General features: G+C 40.0%; 1 protein-coding gene across 8 annotated transcripts in view; it reads right to left on the reverse strand.

Moving 5' to 3' along the window:
* The window catches only part of LOC110069278 (uncharacterized), a 63692-nt gene continuing 46735 nt past the window's right edge, over positions 1-16957 (reverse strand). For all 8 annotated transcript variants that reach the window (XM_089284074.1, XM_089284079.1, XM_089284075.1 and 5 more), the window contains 31 exons: positions 16299-16352; positions 14931-14984; positions 14394-14447; positions 13937-13990; positions 13452-13505; positions 13127-13180; positions 12189-12242; positions 11686-11739; positions 11553-11606; positions 11361-11414; positions 11166-11219; positions 10569-10622; positions 9824-9877; positions 9548-9601; positions 8657-8764; positions 8253-8306; positions 7560-7613; positions 7422-7475; positions 6488-6541; positions 6339-6392; positions 5780-5815; positions 5178-5195; positions 4496-4513; positions 4245-4280; positions 3674-3703; positions 3514-3576; positions 3135-3273; positions 2567-2670; positions 1972-2034; positions 1481-1684; positions 1-762 (listed from right to left, as the gene is read on the reverse strand). In XM_089284074.1, the coding sequence (XP_089140200.1) occupies positions 607-762; positions 1481-1684; positions 1972-2034; positions 2567-2670; positions 3135-3273; positions 3514-3576; positions 3674-3703; positions 4245-4280; positions 4496-4513; positions 5178-5195; positions 5780-5815; positions 6339-6392; positions 6488-6541; positions 7422-7475; positions 7560-7613; positions 8253-8306; positions 8657-8764; positions 9548-9601; positions 9824-9877; positions 10569-10622; positions 11166-11219; positions 11361-11414; positions 11553-11606; positions 11686-11739; positions 12189-12242; positions 13127-13180; positions 13452-13505; positions 13937-13990; positions 14394-14447; positions 14931-14984; positions 16299-16352 (2001 nt within the window). In that variant the 3' untranslated portion in view covers positions 1-606. The remainder of the gene's footprint in view (positions 763-1480; positions 1685-1971; positions 2035-2566; positions 2671-3134; positions 3274-3513; positions 3577-3673; positions 3704-4244; positions 4281-4495; positions 4514-5177; positions 5196-5779; positions 5816-6338; positions 6393-6487; positions 6542-7421; positions 7476-7559; positions 7614-8252; positions 8307-8656; positions 8765-9547; positions 9602-9823; positions 9878-10568; positions 10623-11165; positions 11220-11360; positions 11415-11552; positions 11607-11685; positions 11740-12188; positions 12243-13126; positions 13181-13451; positions 13506-13936; positions 13991-14393; positions 14448-14930; positions 14985-16298; positions 16353-16957) is intronic.

Below are 16957 nucleotides of genomic sequence, written 5' to 3' on the forward strand. Positions count from 1 at the left end.
AACAAGAAAAAGGATTTATTCTATACCCGTATGGAGACATTTGTTAACATAAGCAAACCCCTTGCTTGGAGAGTCACCTTGGACTCCAAGCAAACTTGGAATATTGAAAATCAAATGTACACAGCTGAGCACAATTCATAATTAACAGCGTATAGGTAGACTTTTGGCTTCTTAAACTGAGGTATTTTATGATTTTTCACTTAGAATAAATATAGCGATTCCAGCGCACTTAATATACAAGAAAAATCGTATAAACAATTGAATGAGTTTGCCTAGATGTTAGAAAATACAGACTACGTAATTGAAAGTAAGCTTCTAAAACTTTTGTTCAAGAACTCGTAAGGTTACTGGCAAGAGGAAAGCGAGGGTTTCGTGGAAATCCTATGTGATGAGGTATGTACTTAATTCAGCTTTTAAGAAATTTCAAACCTGCAATAAATAAATAAAACACATTTTCGCGAGTAAAAGAGATAATTTGTATATTGGTATCATATCTTTATCTATTCGTTTCGCTCCAATCCAGTTAGTAACCACACGCATTGTACGGTTAGAGCAGATGAATAACGTGTGAATGGGCCGGATGATCGAGAGTCATTTATGGCGAAATTAGTACAAAAAACAGACGGGCCCCAATTCCAAGAAAAACTCTTGCTTTTTACGTGAATTATTTATGTCGAAAGGAGCAACGTCAACGATTGGTAATGCTTCCTTGCTAGTTGTGTTGAACTCCAATATCGTTTGATGCCATTCGTTGTCTGCTACCTGCGAGATACAAAATATAAAATACACATGAAATTAACCAGTCAATCAATTGACTACTAAATAAGATCGATATATCAGATCGATCAGTCAGTCGGTCAGTCGATAAATCGACCCACAAATCCAACGATCCATCGACATTGTTTTATCGATCGATCGCGCACTATTTTTTTTTACGCTGGAAGCGGAATTGCGCCCGAAATCTTCCAATCGATATTTTTCCAGTGGCCGATTCCAGTTTCTTAGGAAAGTCGGATAATTTCTGAAGTTTTCCGAAAGTTGCGTTTTGTTGCGTTACAACTACGTCATTGGATGTACAGTTTATAATATCATCGACCATACCTCTCAACTAATTAGCGCGGACGAATTCAAAGATCGATGCATGTTCTTTGTATACCATTTACCACAAGTAGAGTTAATATCTACGGAATTCCATTATCTGGAGTTAGAGCCTGTGTTAAAGGAAAGAATAGCCTAACCGGAAAGGACTTTTCTCATATACAGGATAAGACTTCAGTGCAAGCAACATTTCATCTAAGTTTTCCCTACTCTCGCTGTCTCTCTCAACCACCGTTCAATAACACATATACGATAAAAAAAGAAAAAAAATGAAATCTTCTGCAACGGACTTTCGACCTGAGCCTTAACTGAGCGAGCCTTTCAAATTATTACACGAAAAAAAAACGTCGTTACATCTCTGCAAATGTCATAACACCTTTACCTTGCATCCATTCTTTAGCACAATGGGTTTGGTCTTCAAAAAGCTTGTCAGCTCCATCTCGTTGTCTCCTTGCAGTCTAATGGTACGGCCTTCCTGTTCGTCCCAGGCTCGGGAATTATAACAGTGATATGTTATGTTCTGATACACACTCCTGCTTAGAAGTCTCAAGAATTTCATCTGCACAGGAATCATGCTGTAATTTATCTGCAAAATGAAGATAATTTCAGCGCAGCAGTATAGGAAGACCCAAACGCCAGTCAGTTGATGCGAGTAACGATTGAGATGAAGAGATAACAATAACATGAATTACTTAATTTATGAGCCGATGGATTTAGTACTGCTTTGCAAACCCGGGACACAACAAACGGTAGACGTGAAATATGCTTCGACGAAGATAGAAACGAGCGCAAATTCAGACGGTGGTGGCATGATAAAACTCGGTGACGATCTTAGTAGTGTCTTTTTAGTATCAAACCTCAGTTTTTACTTACAAGTTCTCCGCGTGGAGATCTTTCACTCATCCACCGAAATGGTTTTGCATCGAGGTCTTTAACCTGTAATGATATTGTGCATGATTAGTTCCAAGTACAAGGATTGGTCGGTCATCTTCGATAGGGAGCTTGTTGTTGTTGTTGTTTATAGTGGTCAATGCGCTTAGTTACACCAGCTAGTTCATAGGCATGCCACTTAAACTGAAAGAAACAAATATATTAACTAAACATAACAGGCTTTAAAATCCCAGCTGGCGGGAGACAGGCGAGCATGACCGAGTAGTTGAAGTAAGGTCTACCGAGAAACAACTCCAGCTAAGCGGTCAGAGCGGGACTTGAACCCGCGACCTTCGAATTTCAAGTCCAGCGCCGTAACCACTCGGCCACGCCGCCTCGTCCTTGAGATCTAAGGCTAGCGCTGAGACCATAAAAAGGCAACTGTGCGATGTAGGATGCTGAAGAGTTTGTTATACTTTGTTATACTATTCCCTTGGCCTGGCATACGAAGGAATGACGGTGATAATTTCATGCAAGCTCAAAATACACGGCTAAAGAACGAAAGATTAAGTAGATTGGAAACAGGAAATCGGCAAACCTTGTTGTTCTTTGGAAATATACAGGAGGCACCTCGTTCGAAGTCGCAATAAGCATATTCCGCGTCACTGGTACATCCTTCGTTTGGATCAATCCAATATTTACCTTAAAGAAATTAAAAGTTATGAATAAACTATGTTTTGCATAACTGAAGATTTAAACTGTTTGACCTTTCGATTCAAGCGTGTGCGACTATTAACCTGGAGCTTATCATTGTAAGGACGGAGTGACATTCAGAATCGTAAGCTACCTACCTAACAGGAGGTCAATTTACGAATATCAATTCCTAGTAAAAGGTGGTTTCGCTCACTTACCAGCGCTCAGAACCAAAATTTCTTTCGCAATAAAAATCTGAGATCTTATTTTCAAACTTAAATGACAAAATGACGACATCCCAGTTACGGCGAATTTAGAGGTACCGTTGTCATTTTGTTGTTGTGTGGGAAGCGGGCGGATGTTGGAGACAAAAGTCAAAGAATACATGCTGCACTATTCTTGTTGTTCAAAAAAGAAGCCAATTTGCTTGGTTTGGTTCCGACCTTGCATACAATGTTTCATAATTCACCTACCACTTGGATAACCAGGATGTTCCAGATGAAGTTCCCTACAAGAACGCGCTGGGGATATTCTGGTGCCGTTTTGTGATTTGTAGAAATAAATAACATTGCCAAGGCCTCTGAGATAATTCCAAACGGCACTAGATTTTCCCTACAGGGAAAAAGGTAACAGACAAGCGTCAGCTATATGTAGGAACGAAGAATTTAAACTGAATTAAAAACTTATAAACATCACAAACAATATTTGTATAAGCGTTGAGACACCTCACTGTGAAACTCTATTTTCGAAACCATTCCCCACCCCCACTAAAAGTGTCTCAACTACTTTTGTCACCTAAAGCAAGATCCGTCTACCGTAGTTATTACAAAATGCTCAATCAAGCTACAGTACCTCTTCAGTTGAGTACAGTCTAAATCCTGGACCTTTATTTTGCTGTAATTGATTTTCGTAAACCTAAAAATAAGAGTCGCAATGAATTATATCAATGTTAGACAGAAAACCGATCCTTCTCAAAATAATAACTAATACAACAACAAACAGAGCTCCCTACCCAAGAGACTGACGCTTTGCCTGGAATACCCTGTTTGTAAACACACACAAAAAAACATAACAGTCATCATTGCACTATACAATTGCGTAAGTTGACTCGAAAAGAGACAAAAAGAGATCGAAAGGCTGCCTCCACACTACGCCGGAGAAATTTGAAAACGGCGTTCTTACTCTGAAACCCATCAACTGTTTTCTGTCCACACTACGCCGGAGAAAACTGAAAACGCAACAATCGCTGTCATTTTCGTCATCGTTTTCAGAAAGCTCCGTTTACAAAACGTCTTCCGTCCAAGCTAAAACGCAAAGCCGGCGTTTTCAAATTCCTTCGGTTTGAAGGGCGTTTTCGAAAAGCTCCGTTTTTGTGATGAATTAGTGTGGACGAAAGGCCTAACCGTAGAAATAAAGTTTCGCTTTCAAATTTCTCTGGCATAGTGTGGAAATCGAAAAGAGATGAAAAGAGTAAGGGATTCACACACGGGGGTTCGAGGGGCTACGGAAATTCTGCACGTGGGTTTAAAACTCCAAAGCATGTTAACTTGGAGGACTTGTCGTCAATGAAAACATCAACTGACCTGTTCTCCAGGTGGGCCGGGCGGTCCAGGAGGTCCCTATAGGGAAAAATAACATCTTGAAACAAATTGCATTTGAATTGCAGGAAAAAGATGAAGACGATCAACTTTTAAAAATGTTCCGCTCAGATACGAAGGCTCATGTCATATCACATAAATCATCACTGAAATGCAGTGTTTTATCCTTTGATTCAGTTCTTAGCGTATTGCAAGGTATGTGTAATAGCTGACAAAACGAACATGAAATAACTTACTTGTGGTCCTTCGGTTCCCTGTAGAAAGAAAACAATGTTAGCTGTTTAAATTAAAAGAAACATTCTTGGCGAAAGTACAATACATTTAGAATTATTGAGCGCGTGGTTGGCATTCAAACTTCCGCCCATAGATGGGCTTCAATAATGCTTGCAATCCGGATCCTAGGGATATTCAATGTCTGAGCAGACACCATTGTTTTGCTTGCTTTAACCCAATTGATCCCGCTGATATTGTAGGATGTAGGCCTTCACGGTAAGTTTTCACGCAATGTTCAGTTAAAAAGCTTGGAATTAGGAATTTGCCAATGCACGGGTTATGAGAGGTAACTAGAAATAATGTCCATTCTAGATAAGAAAGCTAAGTAAGATTGATGCACAATGACAATAATTATCCTTCTTTATATAGATAAAAAATAATTGGCAGTTTGACACACAGTACTTGTACTTTCTTCATCAGAGATATTTCACGGTGTTTTTGTATCCCGGATAAAGAAGCACACGCACCACGAAACGTCAGGTATTTTGTCATTCAACGTGCTTAGAACAAAGCTCTTTCGTTGATATAAAACAAAGGCAGTGTAGTTTCCAGCATTCCAAAATTTACTGCCACTCTACGCTAACAGTATAATCAGGTTAGGATGTGTTATGTGCTATTTTATGTAACGGACAAAATAAACATTACCGTTCTGCCTCTTTCACCCTAGAAACAAAACAAAACAAAAAAATAATTAAAATTACTGTAAATTGTTTTAACTTAATATTAGCAACCAGGTGGATTACACTGTTTTGACCCAGTTGGTTGCGTCTTTTTTGTTTTGTGTTTTTCTGTGTGTTTTTATGTGTACAGAAACGTAGTTTTGCTCAACAAATATAGTGATTTTGTTTTTAGTCGCTATTCCACATGTTTACACGCTATTCATGTGCTCACAGTGCATTGGTGCATTGCGGCCATGCCAGATTAGCTTGTCATAGACAATTCTATGTAATAAAGTTAAAAGTGTGTTTTTTGTTTTGTTTTGTTTAACTTCCTGTTAAAGAATCCCAGTCATATAACAGTCCTTATAAACAACCTAAAAAGGTCAATAAACGGGAATGGTCGAAGAACGTCCATTCACTTGACCGGCTCTCTCCCTCAATTTGAATCTTTTTGAATGCCTCCTTCATATATTCTCAAGTTGAATTTTGATACTGAAGACCTCTTACCACGTAGACAAAAGCGAGAAGCGTGAATCGCCTGCAACAACATAAAGTAAAAAAAAGCTGCGGTTTAGTTATATTACTTACAGGAGTTCCGTGGTCACCTTGAGGTCCCGTGATTCCCTGAAGGAAAAAAAAAGATATTACACACTCTAAAGTATAACACAACAGAAAGTGGAGTTATGACCTGGGGGGGGGGGGGGGGGGGAGTTATGATAATCAGTGTTGGCTCCCAACTGTGTATGCAATTGTGTATTGCCGATAAAAGTCTTCCAAACTGAGAATTGACACGCAACGCACATATAACCGTGGATAGAAGCCATATGAATGTTGGATGTTTCAGGATTACACTGAATCGTCCGCCGTACACCTGGTACATTTTTGACGAATTATTTGTCTGCCTTATTCAAATATCTTGGCCAATAATTTGTCTGAAAGAACTACTGTCAAAACTATCTCTAATCAGAATCTAATCACTCACTCGGCAAACAATGAGGAAATTAAATCACATCAACTTAAAAGAAATTTTAATTGTAATGTTGACCTCGGTCTAATTTGAGCTCAGATTCTTCCGTAAAACTGAGTCGCCAGAAGAACTGATTGGCAACAGCCAGGTAAACTATATAATTATCAAGACTTCATTTACCTCGTCTCCACTATAGCCTTGTGGTCCCGGTATTCCTTGAGGTCCCATCACGCCCTATCGTAATCACAAAACAATCGTTGTCAACACTCTTCACTTTTTGCAATGGCCGCTAACTCTCATCTAGCGGATGAAATCTTTGAGTATGTTACCTTTGGTCCAGGAGGGCCGATACCTGCATCTTGTCCGCGTTCGCCTTGCATGCCCTGGTACACCAAGAGATAAATTCACATTTAGGATCTCAATAAATTCAAGGCGACGAAACATTTAAGGACCGCAAATCTTAGAAAAACTGGCCACTTATTTCAACCTAATTATTTCGTAATCTTTCCTGACATAAACCAGGCATAGCAAGAGGGGATGGAGGGTACGAGAGATAACTCCCCAAATGGGCCTTCTTCCCAAGCTAATCCCGGAGCAGACGTGCACAGCATCTAAGGTTTTGTGTTTCCCGCGGATATTAGAGCAGAAGAGAGACTGCTCGCAGTCTTTAAAGGGGTGGCATTTATCCCACTTCCCATCATTGTACGTCCGAAGGCTTAAGAATGGGATCAGTGAGAAACGCCAAGTTTGAAACTCAAAATACAGGCAAACTTATATTTTTTGACATTGTTCAAGGAGGATGGAGGAAGTGGGTGGGGTGGGAGAACCCTCCCTCGGGTTTTCATTCTGATAAAACACATCTTAACCGTTTCGCCCTAAATATATTAGCAGCTACTAAAATAGCATCACAACGGCAGAGAAATTTAAAAACGCAACAATTACCGGTTATATTTGATTTGTGTTTGAAGAAAACTCGGGTAGGGGAACCACGTTATTATCGTGACGTTATCAATTTCGAAAAGCTCCGTTTTCAAAATGTTTTCTGACCACATTAAAACGCAAAGTCGGTGTTTTCAAATTCCTCCGGTTTGAAGAGCGTTTTCCAAAAGCTCCGTTTTCGTGACGAATTAGTGTGGACACAAGGCCGGCGTAATGTGGACGGGTCCATAGAGCAATCCTGTTCCCAAAATGAGTGTTTATAACGACTAGGGTTAATAATCGTGGTTTACGGTATTTTATCTTCATTTATCTTCATTTCCTTACATCTTCTCCTGGTTCGCCAGGCATTCCGAAAATCCCCATAAATCCGGTATCTCCCTGAAAAGAGAATTGTAAGGTTAGTTCACACTCTTTCACTCTGGCTTGCAATTCGCGCGGAAGTAATTTGTTTATGATCAGTACCTTTTGTCCAGTTGTTCCAGTCTCGCCCTCCTCGCCAGCCGTTCCTTTTATCCCCTGAAAAATTTTTTTTTACTTAATTGACTGCCATTGGTGTATGCAATAGACCAATTTCGATATATTAAAATTCAGACTGAAATAATAGACCTCAGTACGAGGCTCTGGGGAATAACTACAGAGTTTGTGGGGTTTATTACCCACAGCCTCGTGCTGAGGTCTGTTGTCTTAGGCTGAATTTTAATATATCGAAATTGGTCCATAACAAAGATATCGGTGACGTCACTTATTGTTATTAATATGCCAAACAGAGAGCTATTGGTTGGTGAAACAAAGAATTCTTTTGTTTAACGTTTTGAACATTTAAATGACAAAAACAATGTTTGTAAACAAATATCTTCCCTATTGCGGGCTATCGAAAAGTCCGCAAGAACTACAGCCGAGGAAAAGGATAGACAATTGAAAACAAGAAAAAAGATCATAGTGAATAATAAGCCATATTACCGAGTTACCTTGCGCCTCTGTCTCAAACAAGTCCTCGTGAAAAACCTTTCAGATGAAAATGAGTTTGATTTGCATGAAAATGGACGTGCAGGCGACACACATTTTCATATGAATGGTTTCGAACGAAGACTCGTTTTGACCAGGAGCCCATGATGGGCTCCTGTTTTGACACAGAGGCAAATGGTCTATTCAAACCTCTAGTCCACTTTGCCCTCTCTCTCCTACGCTTCCATCTGCACCATCGTCTCCCTGGAAACAATAAGTAAGAATATTGTAGAGAAAAAAGAGGCAGTCCTCCATAGAACCACAACGTAATCAGGCAAATTAGCGTCTGTTTTTATTTTAAAACAATTGCACTACAGCCCGAATGTTCTATGAGCGACTAGAAAACGAAGTGAGCGGTCTGAATAATGGACGTTTAAAAGCTAAAATGTTTATGTATTTCTAAGCCAAAAATAAGGAGTTAATTAAAATCAGATTCATGGATTTCAAATAGAACTCACTGAGTGTATACTAATAAAAAAAAAAAATGAATAAACAAATAAATAAAAGATAAGCAAATAGCGCAAGGCAGTTGTCTCCATTACAGTGATTCTTACCAGATCTCCTTGAACGCCGATCTCGCCCTTTGTTCCTGATTCCCCCAGAAGTCCAAGAACGCCATAGCTTCCAGGTTTACCCGGAGGGCCCAGTTCTCCTTCGTCCCCCTGGGAATATCATTATTTGGGAAATAATAATAAGTAAGGTACTCGTGCAAATGTTTCTTCTCGATGCTGTTGAAAACATACTTAAATAAAGTTCCCTAAGAAGAATCAACTACTTTCGGAGCTGTCACTTGAAAAAGCTGGTAGTAGTTATATATTTTGTGTTTCCGCTTAGGGCCCCGTGCACGCTAAGCCGGAGAAATTTCAAGTGAAAACTCAGCTTCATTTCTACGGTTAGGCCTACCGTCCACACCAATCCGTCAAGAAAATGGAGCTTTCCGAAAACGCTCATGAAACCGGATGATTTGAAGACGTTGGCTTTGCGCTTTAATGTCGACGGAAAAACATTTAAAAAACAGAGCTTTTCGTAAATGATGACGTCACAATAACCGTGTTATGTTTCCCTCAAACACAAATCCAAAATGACCGGCGATTGTTGCGTTTTTAAATTTCTCCGGCGTAGTGTGGACGAGGCGTGCCGTGGACGAGGCCTTGGGTAACTTCATTTCAGTAATTAAGTATATTAAGTCTTGGTAAAATACTGATTTCGTTCATTATTTGCAAGAGATGGTGCAAGGCGTCAGGTTAAGGGCAGAGTTCGCAACGTAAAGATATGAGTGTGCTACTGAGATTCAATCAGTATCAGGGGAAATAAAAATCTCTAAATAATGCTCTTTGTACTGTGATAAACTGAGAAGAAGTCCACTTTAAAATACCGAGAGTGCAAATGCGTGTTGTCATACTTCTTTAACCTTTTAAAAAAAAGTTTGATCATTTGCTACTTACATTTTCTCCGGGCTCTCCTGATTGTCCGGGCTCCCCGTCGTTTCCTGGAATTCCCTAAAACGTGATAAAAGCTCTATCAAAAAAGAACTCAAGAGTTTATGTCATTTCCCGATGTTTTTCGCATTTCACCTTACTGCTTTCTTTCCAATCCTTGGAATTGTGCTCTACGAGGCATTTCTATGGGTACGCTACTCCATTTAAGGAAACGAAGTCGTTTCGCAAACAGATTAATTGAGAGCAATTATTTCACAGAAAGTTCCTGACCGAGTTACTTACAGGTGTGCCCATGGATCCCGGAGTTCCTTCTTCCCCGGCCGGTCCTGGGAATCCCTAAAAGTTAACCACCAGACGTATGAACTTACAAGATTCCTTTTTTAAAGGCAACACTTAACGGATACCGTGTTTTTAAAGACGCTTATAAAGCAACGAAGTTGACATCGTCCCAGAAAAATCAAAGAGAGACGATGGTTAGTAAGAAACATTCCTTGACAAGTTTTGAAGATGGGGTAAAACAGATCACCGAATAATAAAAGGTACGTGTTCCTAGGGTAAATATTGGTCAATATCAACTAGAAATTTTTCAGATGGATAGCATAGACGTTAAGCGGATAGGACCTTTATAGTCAAATGATTGCTGGACGATTTTCCACAGAGAAACGGGAAATGTTACAAAATGCTGTAGCTGTAGTTAGTGACAAAACGACGAACAAACGACTGAAACTTCCTAAGTTCATTTTAGCATTTTTAAAGCTTACGACCACTTGATCAATTGTATATTTTCACAGGGAATGTGGTGTATTGCTTAGAGGACAAGGCGGTGCCCTGAAGACAGTTGAAATGGAGATAACTGGCCTGTTTTAGTGGTACAAAAGGAGGAAAACTTGGACATGAATTTCATACGATTTCAGTGATAAGTTCCAGTACTGCATAAGCTTCAGTACTGGATAAGCTACAGAACTCAAAAGTAGTAAGAAGAATCATAATCCACAAGCAATTTGCAAGTTTCCTATTTTCCACCTACACGAAATCCTGAATCGCCAGGTGCACCCGGTCTGCCATCAAGTCCGCGGTCTCCCTAGCAACAAAAGCATACGAATCGGACAGTTAAAGTTTTAGCTTTGTCCGGCGTTACGAAATATTGAAGTTGAAACCTTCTAACTGACGTTTAGGAGGTTGCAAGGTTGAAGTTTTCACTACATACATGTAATCATTTATCTTGACATTTAACTTTCGTCGACTCTTTACGTCTCACCCCAATTTGCTATTTTAAAATCGCCTGAGGCTGAGAGCTAGACTATAATGCAGTCTCTAGTTCTTCTCTGATCTAGGGGTAAAATAATGTGAAGGCTGCAAAATGAAAATCTCGATTTTCTTATCACCTCCTCTCCCTCCCTTTCGCCTTGTCCCCATTCCCCCTCGCCCTCGCCCTCCCTCCTCCCACTTCCCCCTTCGCCCCATTTCCAACCTTACAAACGTCACCGCAGTGACTGTATGAATTGCTATGACCATACGTTTGGGAATGGAGAAGAGACTTGAGTGGAATGCATGTGCGGAGCGGATGACATAACCTGAAACGTGAAGAAGCTTGCGCTAGTTCTACATAGAAATGAATGATTACCAATTCTCCATCCGCTCCCTGTGCACCAGGTGGGCCTGAGAAACCAGGCATACCCTGTAAGTAGAAACAAGAAAAAAGAAATGAGAAGAAAGGGGAATGGACCTTTCGCAGTCTAGCAAAACTCTACACTTGACAAAGCGTGAATCAAAGTTGAAAACAAGAAGAAAATAAAGCAGAATATTTCAAAACTCTTACAGGCCTTCCTTGATGTCCTTTCCGTCCCGGATTTCCCGGCGGTCCAGTTTGTCCCTATTGGCGAAAGACAAATGTTATCAGTCTAACACAGATGAAGTCACAGGCAGGTTTAATGAAATGTTGCAGCTATTTAGGCTGCCGATTTGATGAGGTGTTTCAGAAAGAAGTTGAAACAAGAAAAACAGGTCTAACCAGTTGTCCATCTTTTCCTCGTCTTCCTATCTCACCATTTAAACCTTCCATGCCCTAACGAGATCAGAACAAGACATCAATTTATTTTTTTCCATGAGAACTGAACGAGAATTGTTGTCAAATTATTTGTTACCGGTAGTCCAGGTGATCCTGGTTTTCCCGCTCGTCCAAAACTTCCTCGAGCACCCTGCAGGAAAAGGAACATGCCAAAATGATTTTCGAATACTGACAAAATAAACTTCAAAACGGCTTCAAAATCATTCCAGAAGTCCGATATTTGTTGTTGCGGTATGCTATTGTAAACGGGATTGTCAAAGGTTAAAAAACGCTTCGCCCAAAGTTATATGTCTGCGACAAGGTTAATTTCCTTATCTTGAACGGATGTTGTGGTGACATTCGATTTGTACTAAGAGTTACCTTCTGTTCGACTGACAGTCCCTTCTACAGGCGGTAGCATTAAAACAATGTTCCTCGGGGTAAGGACACTTCTTTCAAATGTTTGAATCTTATTACATGAGATAATATTTCATGAAGTAATTCCTCATCCCTTTTTCAGAACTCAGTTTCGTACGCTTAGTGAGTTTCAGTTTTTTTTTCCGTACTTAACTTAGTTTCGGTTTTACTTTTCGTACAAACCTTTGTGCCTGGCACGCCTGGTCTGCCTGGTACGCCGGGGGGGCCTTCAGAACCCTGTAGAAAGAAACCATCAAACCAAATTAAACGAGTAGGCACATTTTGTTACACGGCTAGTTTCGCAAGATGGCCACGTTAACAATGCACTGTGACTCGCTACCCGAGCGAGAAAAAGGGGGTTACCTTGCAAACTCGGGATTTATCGTTGTGCCCTGCACGAAACGTATTGTCTATGAGACAGAGCGAATCCTTTATCGAACAAGCTTGCTCGGCCAAGATGGCTGCAGGATGTTGGCTCTCCATTTACTTTGCTCTTATGACTATGGACATTGATTGGGTTTGGATTCATAAACATACAAAAACAGAACGTAACCAAAATCGAGCCACTCTGACCCTAACAGGGATGGCGTAATGGTGAGAACGCTCGCCCACATTGTGTCCCGGGTTCGATTCCCGGACCTGTCGTCATATGTGGGTTGAGTTTGTTGTTGGTTCTCTACTCTGCTCGGGGAGGTTTTTCTCCGGGTACTCCGGTTTTCCCCTCTCCTCAAAAACCAACATTCCAATTCGATCCTGGAATGCACGGGCATTTCTGAACGAGTTCTCGCGAATTCTTTGGTGCTCCGTGGGTAAACAAATTACACATTTTTTATTTACATGTTTTACCTAAATTTACCTAAAAAAAAAAAAGAATGAGCGGGAGGAGCGGGGAAGGAGCTATTATTGACCCTTTTAAACATAATTCCTCAAAGTGTTTAAGTAAAGTGATTGATTATATACCTGAAATTTGTGAAACCCGCAAAATAATACGAAACGAGTAATAGCTTGGGCGGATACAGGGTTTTAGAGAAGGGGGATACGGACCTCGGAAATGGGATTCACGGCATTATGAGGGCAAGGTAGCGTGTTGTTATGTCTCATTTTTTTTCATTTGTCCTTACCACTCTTCCAGGTGCACCTTGGCGCCCGGTCAATCCTGGGGGACCTCTCATTCCCTGAAAGATAAACAAAGCAACAATTCAGTCACAACCCATTAGTACACGAAAGAAATCATATAGCATAAAGGATTGGTTCGAGCACGAGTAGTTCTTTATTCTTCTCAGGATTAGTCGATTGGTAGACCACGCAAGCGCGCAAAAATCAACGCATTCCCTAGTATTAAATGCGTTTCGCACTCATTTACGTTCTTGCTCACTCTACACAAAAAGTATCAGAAATTAGGCCCTAATCGTAGTCTAAGGTTTATCTGTTGGATGATATACTCACTACAGCTCCTGGACGGCCCATGTCACCAGTTTCACCGGCGGCCCCAGCTGAACCCTACATGTTTGAAACGCAGAACCGGACGTCAAACAATAGTTCGCTTGTTTGTCCATGAGTGTAACTAGTAATACATTAGGTACAATGAATAATTCATTAATAACTGAATTTTGGTAGGTTATGTTACTCTTGACCTTTTAATAAGTATCAATTTCCTGCCTCAAAGAAATCTTCTGCTGGTGATGAATGAGACTATTAAACCTACAACGGAATGATAAGTCCGTTTGCTAGCGTAGTGATAGAAAGTTGTTGCATTCAAGCAAACAATAAGATAGAGCAAGAACTTATAAAAGCTTGTGTTGAACTACTGAACAAGGTACGGCCTTCTCGACTGGATCTTTTAGGTGCTCACCGATAGCAAAAAGTCAAACGCTTGCTGTCGGCGTTTAACAAAAACAAGTTATAAAATTAACCCGTCATGTAACTCTCACCAATTCTCCGGTTGTTCCCTTCGTTCCAAAATCTCCTCTTTCGCCTTTGGCGCCCTTGATGAAAAAAAAAAAAAAAAAGAAAAATATCGGTATCGATAGACAGCCGGGGAGATAACTGTCCTGTTACCCCATGTTGGATGTTAAACTATTTGTTCTGGAAAACATAATGTTGGTCTCGACACTTTCTACTGCATTTGTAATTGTACAGGTTAAGAATGAAGTTAACGGCAAAGGCGAAATGCAAAATAATTATACTTACGGTGTTTTTTCTGTACACTAAAATGTTTTTATTTTATGTACATAGGACACAGCTTCCTTATTTGTTCGTGTTGGATTGACTAAATGATAACAGAAAAATGACACAAAAGCAGAGCCGAGGTTAAATGTTTTCCCATTTAACGTTTCTGAAATTGTAACTACAGGTAAAAAAAAATATACAAAAACAACTCTAAAGTACCTTGGGTCCGGTTTGCCCTTGGGGGCCTAGGGGACCCTGTGGTCCTTCCGGGCCCTGAAAAAGAGGCAACAAAGAATTGTGCACGTTCTTATACATGTTTTGCTTTTCACGAGTATCGCTTTCATATGAAAACTGTGCCACAAAAAGTCACAACCGATAAACAAAGCTAAAAAATAAATAAAACAAGTAAAAGTTAGCTTTTTCTTCATTAAAAAAGGAAAATTTAAAAATTACAAAATTTAACATGCCTGTCCAGATTAAGATGCCACGGCACAGCAAGATTATTGACCAAAAATGTCTCACCAAACTGTTTCCAGAAAAAAAAATTATGAATTTAAAAGCCCCCAAGGTTGGAAGCTCATTGCTTTCATGCTTATAAAAGGGCAAGCGTCTAAGGTTGGTAAGGGAATCTAAACTTTTCTAACCCCGCTTCCTCCCTCCTTCCGTATGAACAGGATTGAGGAGCACATACTACCGTCCAATCGTTCAATGAACGAACAAGCTTCATAACAAGAACTAAGAAGTATATCAACCTACAGGCGATCCCATCATCCCTGGAATTCCCGGTGTTCCCTGTGCGCCTTTCACACCCTAAAAAGACATTAAGTAAAATAATGAAATTAGAGAGAATGTGACTAATGTTCTTAACCACGGTAATTTAGGCCCCGCAATAACTAAGATAAAGCACTATTGTTTGTTTAACACATTTTCTCTTGGTTAGATGAATATTTTCACTTTTCAAGGTTTTGGATTCGTTCATATTTTTGTTTGGCAGAATTTATCTCGACACAAAGAGCACAAACAGTATGTGACCCTATTCGAAGTAGGAACACTTTTTCACCTGTTCTTTTTAAAAGCAAACAAACAAAATTACAGAACAAAGACGACAACGAGAACAAAAATCTCCAGTATTTCTAGGTCTTATACTCATTTATATTTTTCTCAAGCATCTGAGCGGACCGGAATCCTAAAGCCTCCAATTTGATTGGCTAATCATACGCACGTGACCGGTCCAGCTTTTTACGATACGGCCCACGGGCCGGATATTTTTCCCGCTGCCTAAATTTCGCTCCTAAAAGTAAGCGGTAATCGTCAATCTTTTGCCTTTTTTACACATCCATCGATGATTAGTCAACGCAAGTTTATCTCTGTTCAGTTTAAAATGGCAAGAAAAGTCACTGTAAGTAAATTCAATTGAGTGTTTTGAGGTTGTGAGAGTTTGCTTAATTGTTTGTAGCTTGGCGCTGTAATGGCGCGTAATCCTGTGTTTCTCTCGCCCTAAAATTTGAGTCAATTTCAGTTGAGTTTACCTCTCTGATCGTTGCTATATTTAGAAATATTTCTGTGGAATACACTTAACGAATTTCCTCGCTTTCTGCTATTCAATTTACGGTAGAAAAGTGACGAAATGACAGAAATTGTTTTTGTAGTAAAACTTCAACTTCGCACGAAATTTCACACCGCAAAAACAATTTTGGAGAACTTAACTGGTGAAATAAATGCAACTAACACAAAGTAGTTCGAAAAAAAATCTGTTTTTTAATACATCTTTCTTTGTCTACTAACTGAGTTACTCTCTCGTTGCCGAGATTTTTTACAAATCGCTAGTAGACGGCGCGCAAGCCGATTCAATGACAAGAGTTGCGTAAACGAACCCATTTGTAATCTGTAAAACCAATTTACTGCAGGAAAAAAAAATAAACACGTTATTTACCGGCTCGGGCAGCATTTTCAAGACCTCGGTCACAGTTTTTCACCATACGGACCTCCCAGCCGGCAAATAACATATATTTCCTTTTAACTAATTTTTTTTGTTTGAAATGCAAGTTAACTACCAAACATGTACAACGTCATTCAATATCTCATTTATTTCATCTGAATAAGTAACGAGACAATTGTATATACCTCTTCTCCACGCCTTCCAGGTCTTCCTGGTATTCCGTCATAACCAGCTTTACCCTGTTGATCGTAGCACATAATGCAACCTTACTGAGTTGTTATACCTCTGCCTGTCGGTTAAAGTGCTTTCATGGGACAATAAGTGGTTGGAATTCAATATGCCCCATCCCTCTGAGAAATCAGCTGAAACAGCCTCAACTACATTGTAGTATAGAAAACACGGCAGGTTCGGTCTGCCTCTTCCCCATGCGCGCAACGTTTCATTTCGTTTCGCCGGCGGCAAGCAGGGATGGAGCGCAGGTCTAAGTGATTAGACGCTGAACTATATAAGGAGTATTTTTCTGGGTGCAGCAGGCCCCGACACTTAGCACACCTCTCCTCAGCCAAATGCAGGTCAGCTTTCTAATTAAAACTCTAGGTTATTCACTGAGTTTTGAAAAGTCACGGTTTTCATCTTCATAATCTGATTTACTACGTTGAGGCGCTAAGGGTACTTCTAGAGCAAATTAATTTATTTCAACTTGTTTAAATGGTTCTTTTTAGAATTTTTCGTAAGTGTACGTCAAAAAAAAGTTGTGTGGCGAGCAGAAAGGGCTTACGCCTAGGAGACTTAACTATGACCGAGAAGGTCAGATTCTAATCTCTTTCCGTGGCTGCGTCGTGGG

Source organism: Orbicella faveolata, unplaced genomic scaffold (genome assembly GCF_042242905.1).
Source record: "Orbicella faveolata isolate gen_17 unplaced genomic scaffold, um_ofav_v1 contig_13, whole genome shotgun sequence".
Taxonomy (NCBI): domain Eukaryota; kingdom Metazoa; phylum Cnidaria; class Anthozoa; order Scleractinia; family Merulinidae; genus Orbicella; species Orbicella faveolata.